Genomic DNA, 13,077 nt, shown 5'->3' on the forward strand with positions numbered 1-13,077 from the left:
ATTACTTTGGCATGATCTGTTTAAAAATTCTTATTTAGTGTATTCACATAACCAATACAAAATTGTTAATTATTGAATTGATATGAGATAATTTGTACTCATTAATCTGATTAATATCTAACTACATTTGGCAAGAAACTCTGTTCTGTATTTGTACATTCCACATTGCTGGTAGGAGATTCTGAAAATGTGTTTAGTACGCTATTTGTAACATCAGGGCCATTGTTTAGCATCACGTGCTCAGAATCCCATTTGATTTCCCTGTGGAAATTCTCCTAAGCCAGCAGCAGCTTAGGTGGAAATGGTACTGGGTCAGTGGGAATCTGGAATCTGGGTCCTACTTAGGTCCTTGAATTTGGTGAAGTACGCGGCCATTGCTAATTCATTTCACTATCATGGCCTGAGGGATTTCTTCTTTAAAAAATGGACTAGATAATCTGTAAGAACCTTCTAGCTCCAATATTTTTTGTCATTTAAAGTTCTTTGATAATCAAACTGGATCCCTAAATTCCAGGCCAGTTTTCCAGTTCATGCATTTTTCTGGCCACAAGATGGCAGACTTTATGCTCTTTTCTTCATTCTGTATCAGGGAAAAGAACCTTAACCCTCTTGCAGTTTTGAAAATTAAAAACTCCCAATATCTTAAAAAGTCTGATAAACGCAACATGGACTTTACATTATGACTCTAAAAAGTGTCTTGAATGCTTTGGATTTTCATGATAACGGACATTTCCTCTTTTGTGGGGGGATAATGATTTAGGCTGTATTTCTATACAAACACAAAAATCTTATGATGAGATCAAAGAGACTACAAGTATTTTCATTTGTTTTTCTTTTTCCTTACATATCAGAGCCGGGGCTTTGGGAATCCAGAATCAATAAAAACTTTACCATGGAAGCTACTGGATAGAGTACTCAAAATATACTGTCATTCTGATATTTTTAGCCATTGTCCTTGACACTTCCCAAGTATGTATCCCAATCTTTTCTTGTGCTACTGGGTTCTCAGATTTTATCTGTGGCAGAAGTAGCAAGTCAAAAATACATCTATTTCATGCACCAAATTGGGATTTAGGAAGAACAAGATTTGCATTTCAGAAATTTGAAGTAATTTTCCTTAATTATACATAATCTATCTGCTTTAAGAAGAAGCATGATTTTGCCAACTTACCCTGGTCAGAAGTTCATTCATTTCTGTCACCAGTGTGTTCAGATTGCCTTCTGCCAACTGAATGAGCCTCTCTGGGGCCCGCTGAGGTGAGAGCAAATGCTGAAAAAGATTTCATTCCATATGTTTTAGAGTAAATGGTCTTGCAGCGATCATGGGTTGAACATTTAACAGAACACATTTTTTCTTTATATACAAAGAACTTAGCCTTCTCACCTTCAGAGAAGAGAGAAAGAAACTATTTCAGTTGGGCACTTACAAAGCACCGTGCAGAATAATCTGGCAAATACTACAAACTGCTGCAATTTATTGAGACATTACTATGTTCCAGGTCTTTTTGTTTTGTTTTGTTTTTCATTGAGCTCTTACAACAGTTCTATGAGATAAATGCTATTTCATTTTGTATATAGAAAACTGTGGCTTAAAGAGACTTAAAAATTTATACAAGATTGCACAGCCAGTAAGGGGTAGAGTCAAGATGAACCTTGTCTGAGTCTTTAAGGCTCCCATTCTAATCAACAGAGATACAGTTTACAGGTTTATTACCTCTTTCTTTGAGGACAGGAGCCCTGACAGAAGGACCTGGCCAGACACTAACTAATTGCATGGCATCAATGTTGTAGGAGCTGCCCTGGCACTCACAGATGGGCCATTTTCCTCTCCTATTAAACATAATCAATCTCACCAAACACTAACAGTAGACAGCATCACTCTGTGAGAGTTATGAATGAAACAAAAGATGAGACCACTCCATAATCTTATCTAAATGCAGATGAAATCATGGTCTCTGTGCAGACCACAAAAGTACCTCAAATTCCATTTTCTGGCTAATATGAGTGACCACTGCCTCCTTACTAACTGTAGCTTTAGCGTCCCTTTTTCTTCCCTCCTTCTAGATAAGATTCATTAGAATACTTAATTATGGAATTATTCCCACTTCCTAATAGTACCCAGTCCAACACAAACTCCTGCTTCCTTGAATCTGCCCCCAAATTCCCTAGCACAAACCCCCAATACTCTAAGTGATTCCTAATGCCCTGTTATTGAGACAGCCCCAATTCCCCACACTGTGTAGTGCCCCTTGTTGCAACAAGTTAGTAAACCCAACTTCGTTCTATCACATGTGTGTTTCTGGTCATCTCTGGCTGGAACCCAGGGAGCACTGACACAGTTAAAGGAACTGAACAAAGAGGGCACATGACTTGCTTAAGGATTTAGAATATCAAAGTAGGGTTCCAAATATCCAGATATTAAACAAGTTATGGAAGAAGAACACAAACAGAAGCAAGAAAGACTGGAATTTAAGGAAAATCAAGGTCATTCTGACCAATACCCAGCCATAAGGAAACAGGTGACTGAACCCCAGGCTTGGTTGATGTCCACAGATTGGAACCTCTTTCAGAGGGCCCTTCAGTACTTCATCCACTGCTTAAGTTATTACTTTAAAATTATTTTACGTCCTACTGAAGTATTTGCTTCTCTAGTTTAATTTTCTTTCTTTGTATTCCTTCCATACATGATAACTGGTCAGCATTTTCTTTATTAGAACTCTTTGCACTCCTGAATGCTGGGCCTACAAAGGAAACTCGGATTCCTCTGCCTGGCTTTCATGATTGTCCTTCATATCACCCAGCCCCACTGAAGTCTCCAGCCTTATCTTTCACTAGCAGGCCTGACTTCTAATGTCTGCTGGACAGGCCTCGCTCATCCACACCTCTGCCTCTGCGCATGTGGCTCTCCTAGATTCAGTGGCAAGAGTATGTAAGGATGGGCTGGGGGTCAAGGAGACCTTGCTACTGGTGGACTGAGCCCTTCTCTCTCTGAGCTGTGTGAAGGTAGTTTCATTCTCACAGGCCCTAAAGTTAAACTACCTCCTTCCACGTCCCAGCTCTGTACCTAGTAGCCATGTGACCTTGTCTCTGTGCCTCAGTGTCCCTACCCGGCTATCTGAGACAAACATAGCTAATACAGTACTCCTTTCCTACTTCTTGGAGTTTCTGTAAAATCTATGTATGACAATTCACAGAAGACTTTAGTCAACTGTCTAGCACAGAGATACTCATCAATAAATGCTATTCTTGCTATCATTATGATTGGTTTCTTCTTCTGGTAAATAAGGATAACAATACTTACTTTGAAGGCTGTGGTCTAAATTAAAGAATATATTCCCTAGAAGAATGTCCGCCAGTGCCTAGTGAATAAATCTTAGGTTTCTTCCTCCAGTCTTCACCAATAATTCTCTGCCTATTGAAATTGTTTCTATCCTTCAAGTTCTAACACAAATTACACTTTCATTAATGATGTATTCCCTGGTTACTCTGAATCTTATCTATTTCTACAGTCTTTGAACCCTATTGTATGTCAAATGTCTATAAAGCATGTAGTAATTATGTATTTTTGCTAATTGTTTAACTATTTTTAAACCACATAGACTCTACGCTTCCTAAGGGTAGTGACTGCATTATAGGGGTCATGAAACCCCTGGGGAACCAAGTGCACTATTGGGGCTTTCCAGAGTTTCTTAATAAATATCCAGTAATTGACTGATAGTGTATAAGGAGTCACTTTTCATCTTTTTTTTTATTCAGGTGAAACAACTTCAATTTCCTTAACATTTCCTCTTTATCCCATTAACTACTGAAAGCTTTAAGGATGTCTTAGAATAGTGTTTCTCTTACAACAAAATTACTTCTTGTTGAAGTACTTTCAAAAGTCTCCTCATTCTCCAGTACAAAATTTTCACCTTGTGTTTTCATTTTGATAGTAAACTTAAATGTTAATATAAGCATTTCTGGAACCCAGGCTGGGCACCTGAGAGATGCACTTGATCTTAGCACCTACATTTGCATGCCTGTTTGATCATATGGCAGATTGAGCACATAAATCACTTGTCAAGTGATGCTAAATGCCATCTCAGGACCCCTCACAAAGGGTTCTCTAGTTCAAATTGTGGAAAGGTAGGAGAATCTAGTTACCACATGTCACATGCTGATGAAAGAACCTATGTGGAAGTAGCCAGTGTGATATTCTTGTTGCAAGTAGCAATTTGCTTTCAGCAAAAATCATCTGTTATTTTATATTAATGTTTTTAATTTGAATTTTATTGGTTCTTTAGGCTTTTGTAAAGATTAATTTGTTTTGATTTTATAGAGCTATTAAGTATAAGGAGTTCATATCTGATTTTATGTTTGCACATATTTAAGAAACATAATAAAATTGATTTAGGCCAAACACTGGGGGTACATGAGCCTCTTTTTCCATAAGAGCAATCAGTAAATTATAGTTCTCAAGTTTGAAAAACACTGGTTTAGAAAGTCTTTGAATTTCCCTAATGGCTGCCTGCCTTGATTTGGGACAAAGGGAAGAGCATTTACCAATTACGGCAATTACCCCTTTGGAAGCTTCTGTCATTTTTACCCTGGCTCTTGCTGTTACTGCTCCAACCTACCTTGAGTTCCTGAGTCATATTTTCAAGACCATACAGAATTTTATAAGGAGCAGGCAGTGGGCCAGTGAGGTTGATGCTCGTGGCCATCTGTTCCAGGCGAGCCAAGTCACCGAGAAGAAGGCCGGTGCATTCATCTCCACAAACTGTGAAAGGGAAACAGCAAAGAATATTTACTTCTGCTAGGCATCCCAGGCAGATGTGCAAAGATTTCAGCTATGAAATGTTTTATGGCCTAAGTATTATCCTGTGAAAGATGATGTTTCTCATCTCAGATAATTAATGCTTTCGAATGGATGACAGTTGATAAAAGATGAAAAGAACAACAAAAGAGCAGACATTCCTGTTGCCCAGAACCTGAAATAGGGATGATGATATAAACTGAGAAACCAAAGAGGACGAACAAATGGATTTTGAGGGTAAACGAGTGTACTGCCTAAGTACTAAAGGAGAGGTAAAACATGGACTATAACATTATAAATGCCCCAGAGAGTCGCACATGAACAATCTAGAGGAAATCTGTAATTGGCAATAAAATATACTTTGGAATCTAAAAATGTATACATTGCCCCATTAGATTGAAATGTGGAGTGTCTATAGCAATTAGGTCTCTACGTGCTTCAGGTATTACATATTCAAAAACTGTATGACTCTTTAGCTTGACATCTATTGAGAAGAGTATTTTTAAAAGTCAAAAGAACTCTTCTTTTTACAATTATTTTGTCATGATGAAATGTATTTATTTATTACTTACTTGTTCACTTACTTATGCATTTGCCAACTCTTCCTCTTTAACTATTCAGCACATTATCACTCATGATTAGATGCAGTCCCACAAATTCCTACTTTGATGACTAACCTAATCCTGTTTTGTGGATAAGTAATTGCCAAAAGCCAGGAAAACTTCATTCTTGAAGTAGCCAAGACTGCTAGTGTTCTACCTATATTTTTTCAATGATTAGAAAGGGGGACTATTCAAATTTAGTGGTGGTGGAAGGGGGTTGGACGGTAGTAGGGTGGTGGAGAGAAACAATGGTTTCTTCACCCTTATCACTTGAGTCTCATAAATAGTAAAATTTCTAAAATTAAAAGATATTGATTCTTTTGGAGGCTTTATAAAATATACCTATTCAGTTTGGATTTTTAGTTCAAAAATTTTTTTTTCACTCTTTGCATCAGAGTAATGAGATGTAGCTCTCCATGCCAAGAAGCACGTGCTACCATATTTATGATATGCGTTCGTGCATACAGTTACAATTTCTAGCTTACGTTCTGCAGATAGAGGTATAAAAACTATACACATGTTAGAAGAGAGGAAAATATATAACATGAAAAATACTGAGACCTGGAGCAGCTTTGGATCATGCCCCAAACTGGCAAGAATTCAATTAGTTCTCTAAACAGGACTCCCCTGAGCTGCCTAATGGAGAGAAAACCATTAACTGAAGCTTGTAAACAAAGAGAAGTAGTACAGAGAGTGATTCTGTGACGGGACAGCAGTTAGAGGTGAGTTACAATATCCCTTCACAGGGATTAAACTGCCCCAGCAGGGATTTTAATAAATCAACTCCTTGCAGGTGACACCTGTAAGTGTTGAGTGTCACCTGCAGGGGCGCTGTAAGCTCTTGATGCCTTGCAAGCTGAGTGAACAAAGAGGCTTTGGGAGCTGGAGGTGGAATCTGAAACTAGAGCTGGATCTCTTCCTCTTCTAGCCAGAACGAAAGAGAATTTGCTCTGCATGGAAACTAAGCAAAAGGAAAAAAATGCTGTGGCTTCAAACCCTCAGTTCAATGCAAGTGCTTGAGAAGCTTCAACAGACCTCTTGACATGAAGTAATTGTAGAAAACACAACCTGGAACACAATTAGGTGCCAAATTGACTATGTCTAAACACCAAGACCCTGTCTGATTCTCACACTTGAGTGGGTTTCAGAATCATCTGAGGGCTTTCTTAAATCACAGGAGGCTGGGCCATACCCCTAGCAGTTCTGATTCAAGAGGTGATCGAATCATCTGGTTTCTGATTCTCTGACTGATCATGTGCTTTTCCAACAAACTCCCAGGTGAACACTAATACTCTGGTCTGAGCACCACACTTTGAATAACTACTAGATCAACAGCAATGGCATGACCTGGGAGCTTGTTAGAAATACATAATCTTGGGCTCTATCCTAGATCTAGTGAAACAGAATCTGTGTTTTAGAAAGATTCCCATGTGACCTATGCATGTTAATGTTTGAAAAGCACTACTGTAGGTCAGTGGTTCTCCATCTTGGCTGCATACAAATCATGGCGATTTACAAAATACAGGTATCTAGGTGTTTCCCCTACCCACCTCCAGAGAATCTGATTTGATGGGTCTGTGGTGAGGCCCAGGCAACAGTATATTTAAGAGATTCCAGATGATCTTATCATACATATAGCCAGAGTTTAGAACCACTGGGCCAGATAACAAACTTTAGGGATGCTCTATCCTAAAGGGAGCAAGGATTTGGAAGAGGTCATTTTACTTGCTGTCTCCTCTGCCGAGAACACTTCTTTCTTCATCTTCATCCATGTGACTCCTGGACTCAAGTGCTCAAGTGTTACTTCCTCGGAGGAGAAGCCCCTGATGACTCTGAAATTACTGTCCGCACCAACCACTACAGTATTCCCTTTGTCTTTCTATCTTAACACTCATGCATGTATAGGCTATCTTTTCATTTTATGTGTTTATATATTGTTTCTCTCTCCTCAGAGAGGGACCTTAATCAACTTTGGTCACAGTGCCTAAGAAAGTGTCTTGCACATAGTAAATAATCAATAAATATTTGCTTACTACTATCTTTGTGAAAGGAGAGCAAAAAATATTTTGGAGAAGATCAGGGAGTTACAAGGAGAGGACTGAGAGAAGAATAGAGAGAGGGAGAGAAAGAGACAGAGAAATAAAGATAACAATATTGGCCAAATAGGAAATGTCTGAATGTGAGAACACTATACATGATACGAAATGAAGAATCACACAGATATGTGAGGAACAGAATAGTAAAAAAACTATAGTTTTTATAGTTATAAAACTATAAAACATAGTATAAAAATGGCCAGAGAGGGAAAATTGTCTTGTGATTGGAGAGGCAAAAACTGACTCATGTCAAGGAGATGATTGCTATGATACCTGCATGAGGTAATATTGACACAGGAATTGGAATGGTATTGGAATGGAGGAATGGAGGGGAAGAAAAGATATACAAAACGTTAATAAAAGAAATGACACAGTTGGGTTACTGGTCAGATAAAGATGGTGCTCATTTCTGGGGAGGATGAAGGTTTAAAAGTGTTTACCATTTCTTTGCCGCTCCTCCCGTTAAGAGGTGGAGTCTATTCCCCCGCACATCCCCCTTTGAATCGGGGTTGGCTTTATGACAAACTCTGACCATCAGAATGCTTCAGAGGGACACTGAGCCTTAGCTTCAAGGAGTTTCGCAGTTTCTGCTTCCACACTTCTGGAATCCTGCTGCCTTGTGAAAAATCCCAGGCTAGCCTTCTTCAGGAAGAGAGGCAACATGAGCAACAGAAAGACAGATCCAACCATTCTAGCTGAGGTCCTATCATGTAAATAAGGCCATCTAGGAACCCACCCCACCGCACGATAACAAAAGAAGTATCCAAGGGGACCCTGTTCAAATTGCCAACCTACAGAATAGTGAGGATATATATAGTTGCTGTATATTCTCAACAACTATTAAATTTTGGAGTAGTAGCAATAGATAACTGATAAACTTTGTCAATTTTCGCATGTGTGATTTAGAATGTGAATTCAGCTTAGAGACCTCAAGTTGCAATTCATAGGTTAAAAAGTATTAACAACAGTTCTTAATTTTATTAAAAGTTAAGAAGAATGTGAAGGTCCGTTTCCCACTGAATCCAAGTTCATCACTACTTTAAAAGTTCCATTCAAAGCACTGTGCTCTTTTTTCACTTTCAAGATCTTGAAAGATACTTGATAATATGACATCTCACTATGCTTTTTAGGGTAGTGTATGCTTCAGAAATACTTTGCTAGCTCTTTCTCTAATTTATCTATAATTCATAACCTACCCATTTCTAAGAGGAATTGAGTCAGCTCATTGATAATGGTATGGCTAGAGGCTCCTTACTGATGGTTCCAGAAATTTTCAGGGAAATGTTTTCTCAGTACTCTCAGTTTTCACTTCAGACAAGCAGAAATCAGGGACTGGAATGCAGAACTAGATCTGATTTACTGTAATACACTACAGAGTAAATTAGTGAGCTAAATTGATGCCAAGAGGCATGATGGATACGGATTTTTCTGTCACTTATTCTACCTCCTGCCCATCTGTTTTGGTTCCTCATCTTCAGTTGTTGAAATGAAAATGTACTTAATTGCTCTTTCAAGGACTCATAATTCCATTTTATGTCTCTGTGTCCAAAGGTCTATTATTATCCCATGTCTTATGGTCTCCGTATCTGCTTTTGGGGGAACAAAGTACAAGCACATTTCCATAGATGAAAGGTAAGTTTTATAGTATGCTCCAAGTAATACACTAACATCTGTCCAAATGGGTCAGAAAGACTTATGAATTCGACAGCCATGGGAGTTTTTTCAAAGCTTCTGTACAAGTCTAGTTCATGCAGTTATAAGATAAACACATGGGGAAGTGTGCCCTTTACATAATGGTTTGCTATTTTATCCTGACACAAAATATTTAACTTACACCACAAGCTACTTTTATTTGTCCTCAAAAAGTCTGAAATGTCTGGCAACAAACACTGGAAGTGGGATGCAAATTAAAACCACGTTTAATTCACTATGATAGGGAAGATCTGAAGAGTGTATAGAGACAAGGAATATTCACATTATGTAAACAATTGTTCTTTGATAAGGGTGCAGTAACTGCTCAGTGTAAATTGACACCTATCTTATAATCAAGACCCCCAAGGAACCTCTCCAAACCATTCTCCTATTCAGCAATAGAGATAAGGTTATAAAATGAGATTCTGCCTGAAATGCATGGGAGCAAAAGCAAATATTTCAAGACTATGATTATATTTTACATGACTAAATGTTTTTGAGGCTTTGCTTATAAAAGTGTCAGGATAAATTTGTGTCTAATACTAGCAAATGCAATACTACATTCAGGTTGTTACAGCTGGGCACATGTAAGGGGCAAATCATGCAGCTTATATTACAGATCTTTCCGTTAGCAATTAGTACAAAATACTGCATTTCTACCAGAGTCCCCCATGCATAATAACTACTGGCTTACCGTCACAAAAAATACACACACTGTATCCAAACCAAAGAAGCCAAAGCTGAAATGAGTGCACTGCATGTTTTTAAGAAGGCCAAACCTATTAACCAATTTTAGGTAAAGATACATAAAGTGTCTGGCTCTAATCAAAAAGGGATCAAATGAGTAAATATACATTTCTAACAAAAGATAAAATTTGTGTGTTTTAATTTAATTCTTCCACATTAAGGCCATTGATAATTCCTTGGGTATGGATTGTGTATTTCTCTTTCCTCTTTCTTCTTCAAGAAGAAAGTTTTAGATTAGCATTTATTTAGGGCTTATTAAAATGGATTCAGTTATTTCACATTATTTATAGATAAATATCTTCTAAAATAAAAATGTGGTTTCAGACCCATTAAAAAGGCTTTCTTTTTCTTTTTTTGCCTGTTAGTTCTTTGAATAGAGGGAAAGACTTTCCGTAGGTTTAGGATGAGGCTGATGAATTTATTCATGTACCAAGCAGTTGTGATATATATACATATATAAACATTAAATAAAATTATGTATATAAATATATATTAAAAATAAGTTCGATATGATTCAAGTATGGTATAGCTCTTCAAAAAACAAATGGAAGCTTTGAAAGTATTATAAGTAATAATGGGACAGTAGCTTTTATCTATACAATATTCACTACATTGAAGACAATATGTTGTGTCTTGCCTTCATTATCTCATCTAATGTTTGCAGCAATTCTATGAGATAAGTACAATTAATATCCTAATTTTAAAGATGAGAAAAAGAGTTACAATCATAGTGTTTATGAATCTATAAATAATGTATTTGAAGAACTTTAAGAGAAAACAAAAATGTAAGGTCACCGTAAAAGGGGTTTTCAACGACTTGAAAAGCTAAGAATTATTAAAAAAAAAACCCCAGAATTTAACCTAACCTAAGTATCTCATCAAAAACTGCTTCACTCAGTGACCAGCAAGCTATAGTTCTGGACACCCTATGCCAAACAACTAGCAAGACAGGAACACAACCCCACCCATTAGCAGAGAGGCTGCCTAAAATCATAATAAGGCCACAGACACCCCAAAAAACACCACAAGACGTGGACCTGCCCACCAGAAAGACAAGATCCAGCCTCATCCACAAGAACACAGGCACTAGTGCCCTCCACCAGGAAGCCTATACAACCCACTGAACCAACCTTACCCACTGGGGGAAGACACCAAAAACAACGGGAACGAACAACCTACAGCCTGCAAAAAGGAGACCCCAAACACAGTAAGATAAGCAAAATGAGAAGACAGAAAAACACACAGCAGATGAAGGAGCAAGATAAAAACCCACCAGACCTAATAAATGAAGAGGAAATAGGCAGTCTACCTGAAAAAGATTTCAGAATTATGATAGTAAAGATGATCCAAAATCTTGGAAATAGAATAGAGAAAATGCAAGAAACATTTACCAAGGACCTAGAAGAACTAAAGAGGAAACAAGCAATGATGAACAACACAATAAATGAAATTAAAAATACTCTAGAAGGGATCAATAGCAGAATAACTGAGGCAGAAGAACGGATAAGTGACCTGGAAGATAAAATAGTGGAAATAACTACTGCAGAGCAGAATAAAGAAAAAAGGAAGAAAAGAACGGAGGACAGTCTCAGAGACCTCTGGGACAACATTAAACGCACCAACATTCGAATTATAGGGGTCCCAGAAGAAGAAGACAAAAAGAAAGGGACTGAGAAAATATTGGAAGAGATTATAGTTGAAAACTTCCCTAATATGGGAAAGGAAACAGTTAATCAAGTACAGGAAGCACAGAGAGTCCCATACAGGATAAATCCAAGGAGAAACATGTCAAGACACATATTAATCAAACTATCAAAAATTAAATACAAAGAAAACATATTAAAAGCAGCAAGGGAAAAACAGCAAATAACACACAAGGGAATCCCCATAAGGTTAACAGCTGATCTTTCAGCAGAAACTCTGCAAGCCAGAAGGGACTGGCAGGACATATTTAAAGTGATGAAGGAGGAAAACCTACAACCAAGATTACTCTACCCAGCAAGGATCTCATTCAGATTTGATGGAGAAATTAAAATCTTTACAGACAAGGAAAAGCTGAGAGAGTTCAGCACCACCAAACCAGCTTTACAACAAATGCTAAAGGAACTTCTCTAGGCAAGAAACACAAGAGAAGGAAAAGACCTACAATAACAAACCCAAAACAATTAAGAAAATGGGAATAGGAATATACATATCAAAAATTACCTTAAATGTAAATGGATTAAATGCTCACACCAAAAGACACAGACTGGCTGAATGGATACAAAAACAAGACCCGTATATATGCTGTCTACAAGAGACCCACTTCAGACCTAGGGACACATAGCAGACTGAAAGTGAGGGAATGGAAAAAGATATTCCATGCAAATGGAAATCAAAAGAAAGCTGGAGTAGCAATTCTCATATCAGACAACATAGACTTTAAAATAAAGACTATTAGAAGACACAAAGAAGGACAATACATAATGATCAAGGGGTCAATCCAAGAAGAAGATATAACAATTGTAAATATTTATGTACCCAACATAGGAGCACCTCTATACATAAGGCAAATACTAACAGCCATAAAAGGGGAAATCGACAGCAACACATTCATAGTAGGGGACTTTAACACCCCACTTTCACCAATGGACAGCTCATCTAAAATGAAAATAAATAAGGAAACACAAGCTTTAAATGATATATTAAACAAGACAGACTTAATTGATAATTATAGGACATTCCATCCAAACACAACGGAATACACATTTTTTTCAAGTGCTCAAAGAACATTCTCCAGGATAGATCATATCTTGGGTCACAAATCAAGCCTTGGTAAATTTAAGAAAATTGAAATTGTATCAAGTATCTTTTCCAACCACAATGCTATGAGACTAGATATAAATTACAGGAAAAAAATGTAAAAGATATTAACACATGGAGGGTAAACAATACACTACTGAATAACTATGAGATCACTGAAGAAATCAAAGAGGAAATCAAAAAATACCTAGAAACAAATGACAATGGAGACACGACAACCCAAAACCTATGGGATGCAGCAAAAGCAGTTCTAAGAGGGAAGTTTATAGCAATACAATCCTACCTTAAGCAACAGGAAATATCTCGAATAAACCACCTAACCGTGCACCTAAAGCAATTAGAG

General features: G+C 37.5%; 1 protein-coding gene across 1 annotated transcript in view; it reads right to left on the reverse strand.

Annotated features, from left to right (window-relative positions):
* The window catches only part of LAMA2 (laminin subunit alpha 2), a 603,102-nt gene that overhangs the window by 130,531 nt on the left and 459,494 nt on the right, over window positions 1-13,077 (reverse strand). Inside the window, exons 33-34 of the mRNA XM_082855622.1 lie at window positions 4,617-4,759; window positions 1,172-1,270 (exon numbers count right to left, since the gene is read on the reverse strand). Coding sequence (XP_082711748.1) covers window positions 1,172-1,270; window positions 4,617-4,759 — 242 coding nt within the window. The remainder of the gene's footprint in view (window positions 1-1,171; window positions 1,271-4,616; window positions 4,760-13,077) is intronic.

This window comes from Leucopleurus acutus, assembly GCF_964270905.1.
Source record: "Leucopleurus acutus genome assembly, chromosome: 15".
Lineage (NCBI taxonomy): Eukaryota > Metazoa > Chordata > Mammalia > Artiodactyla > Delphinidae > Leucopleurus > Leucopleurus acutus.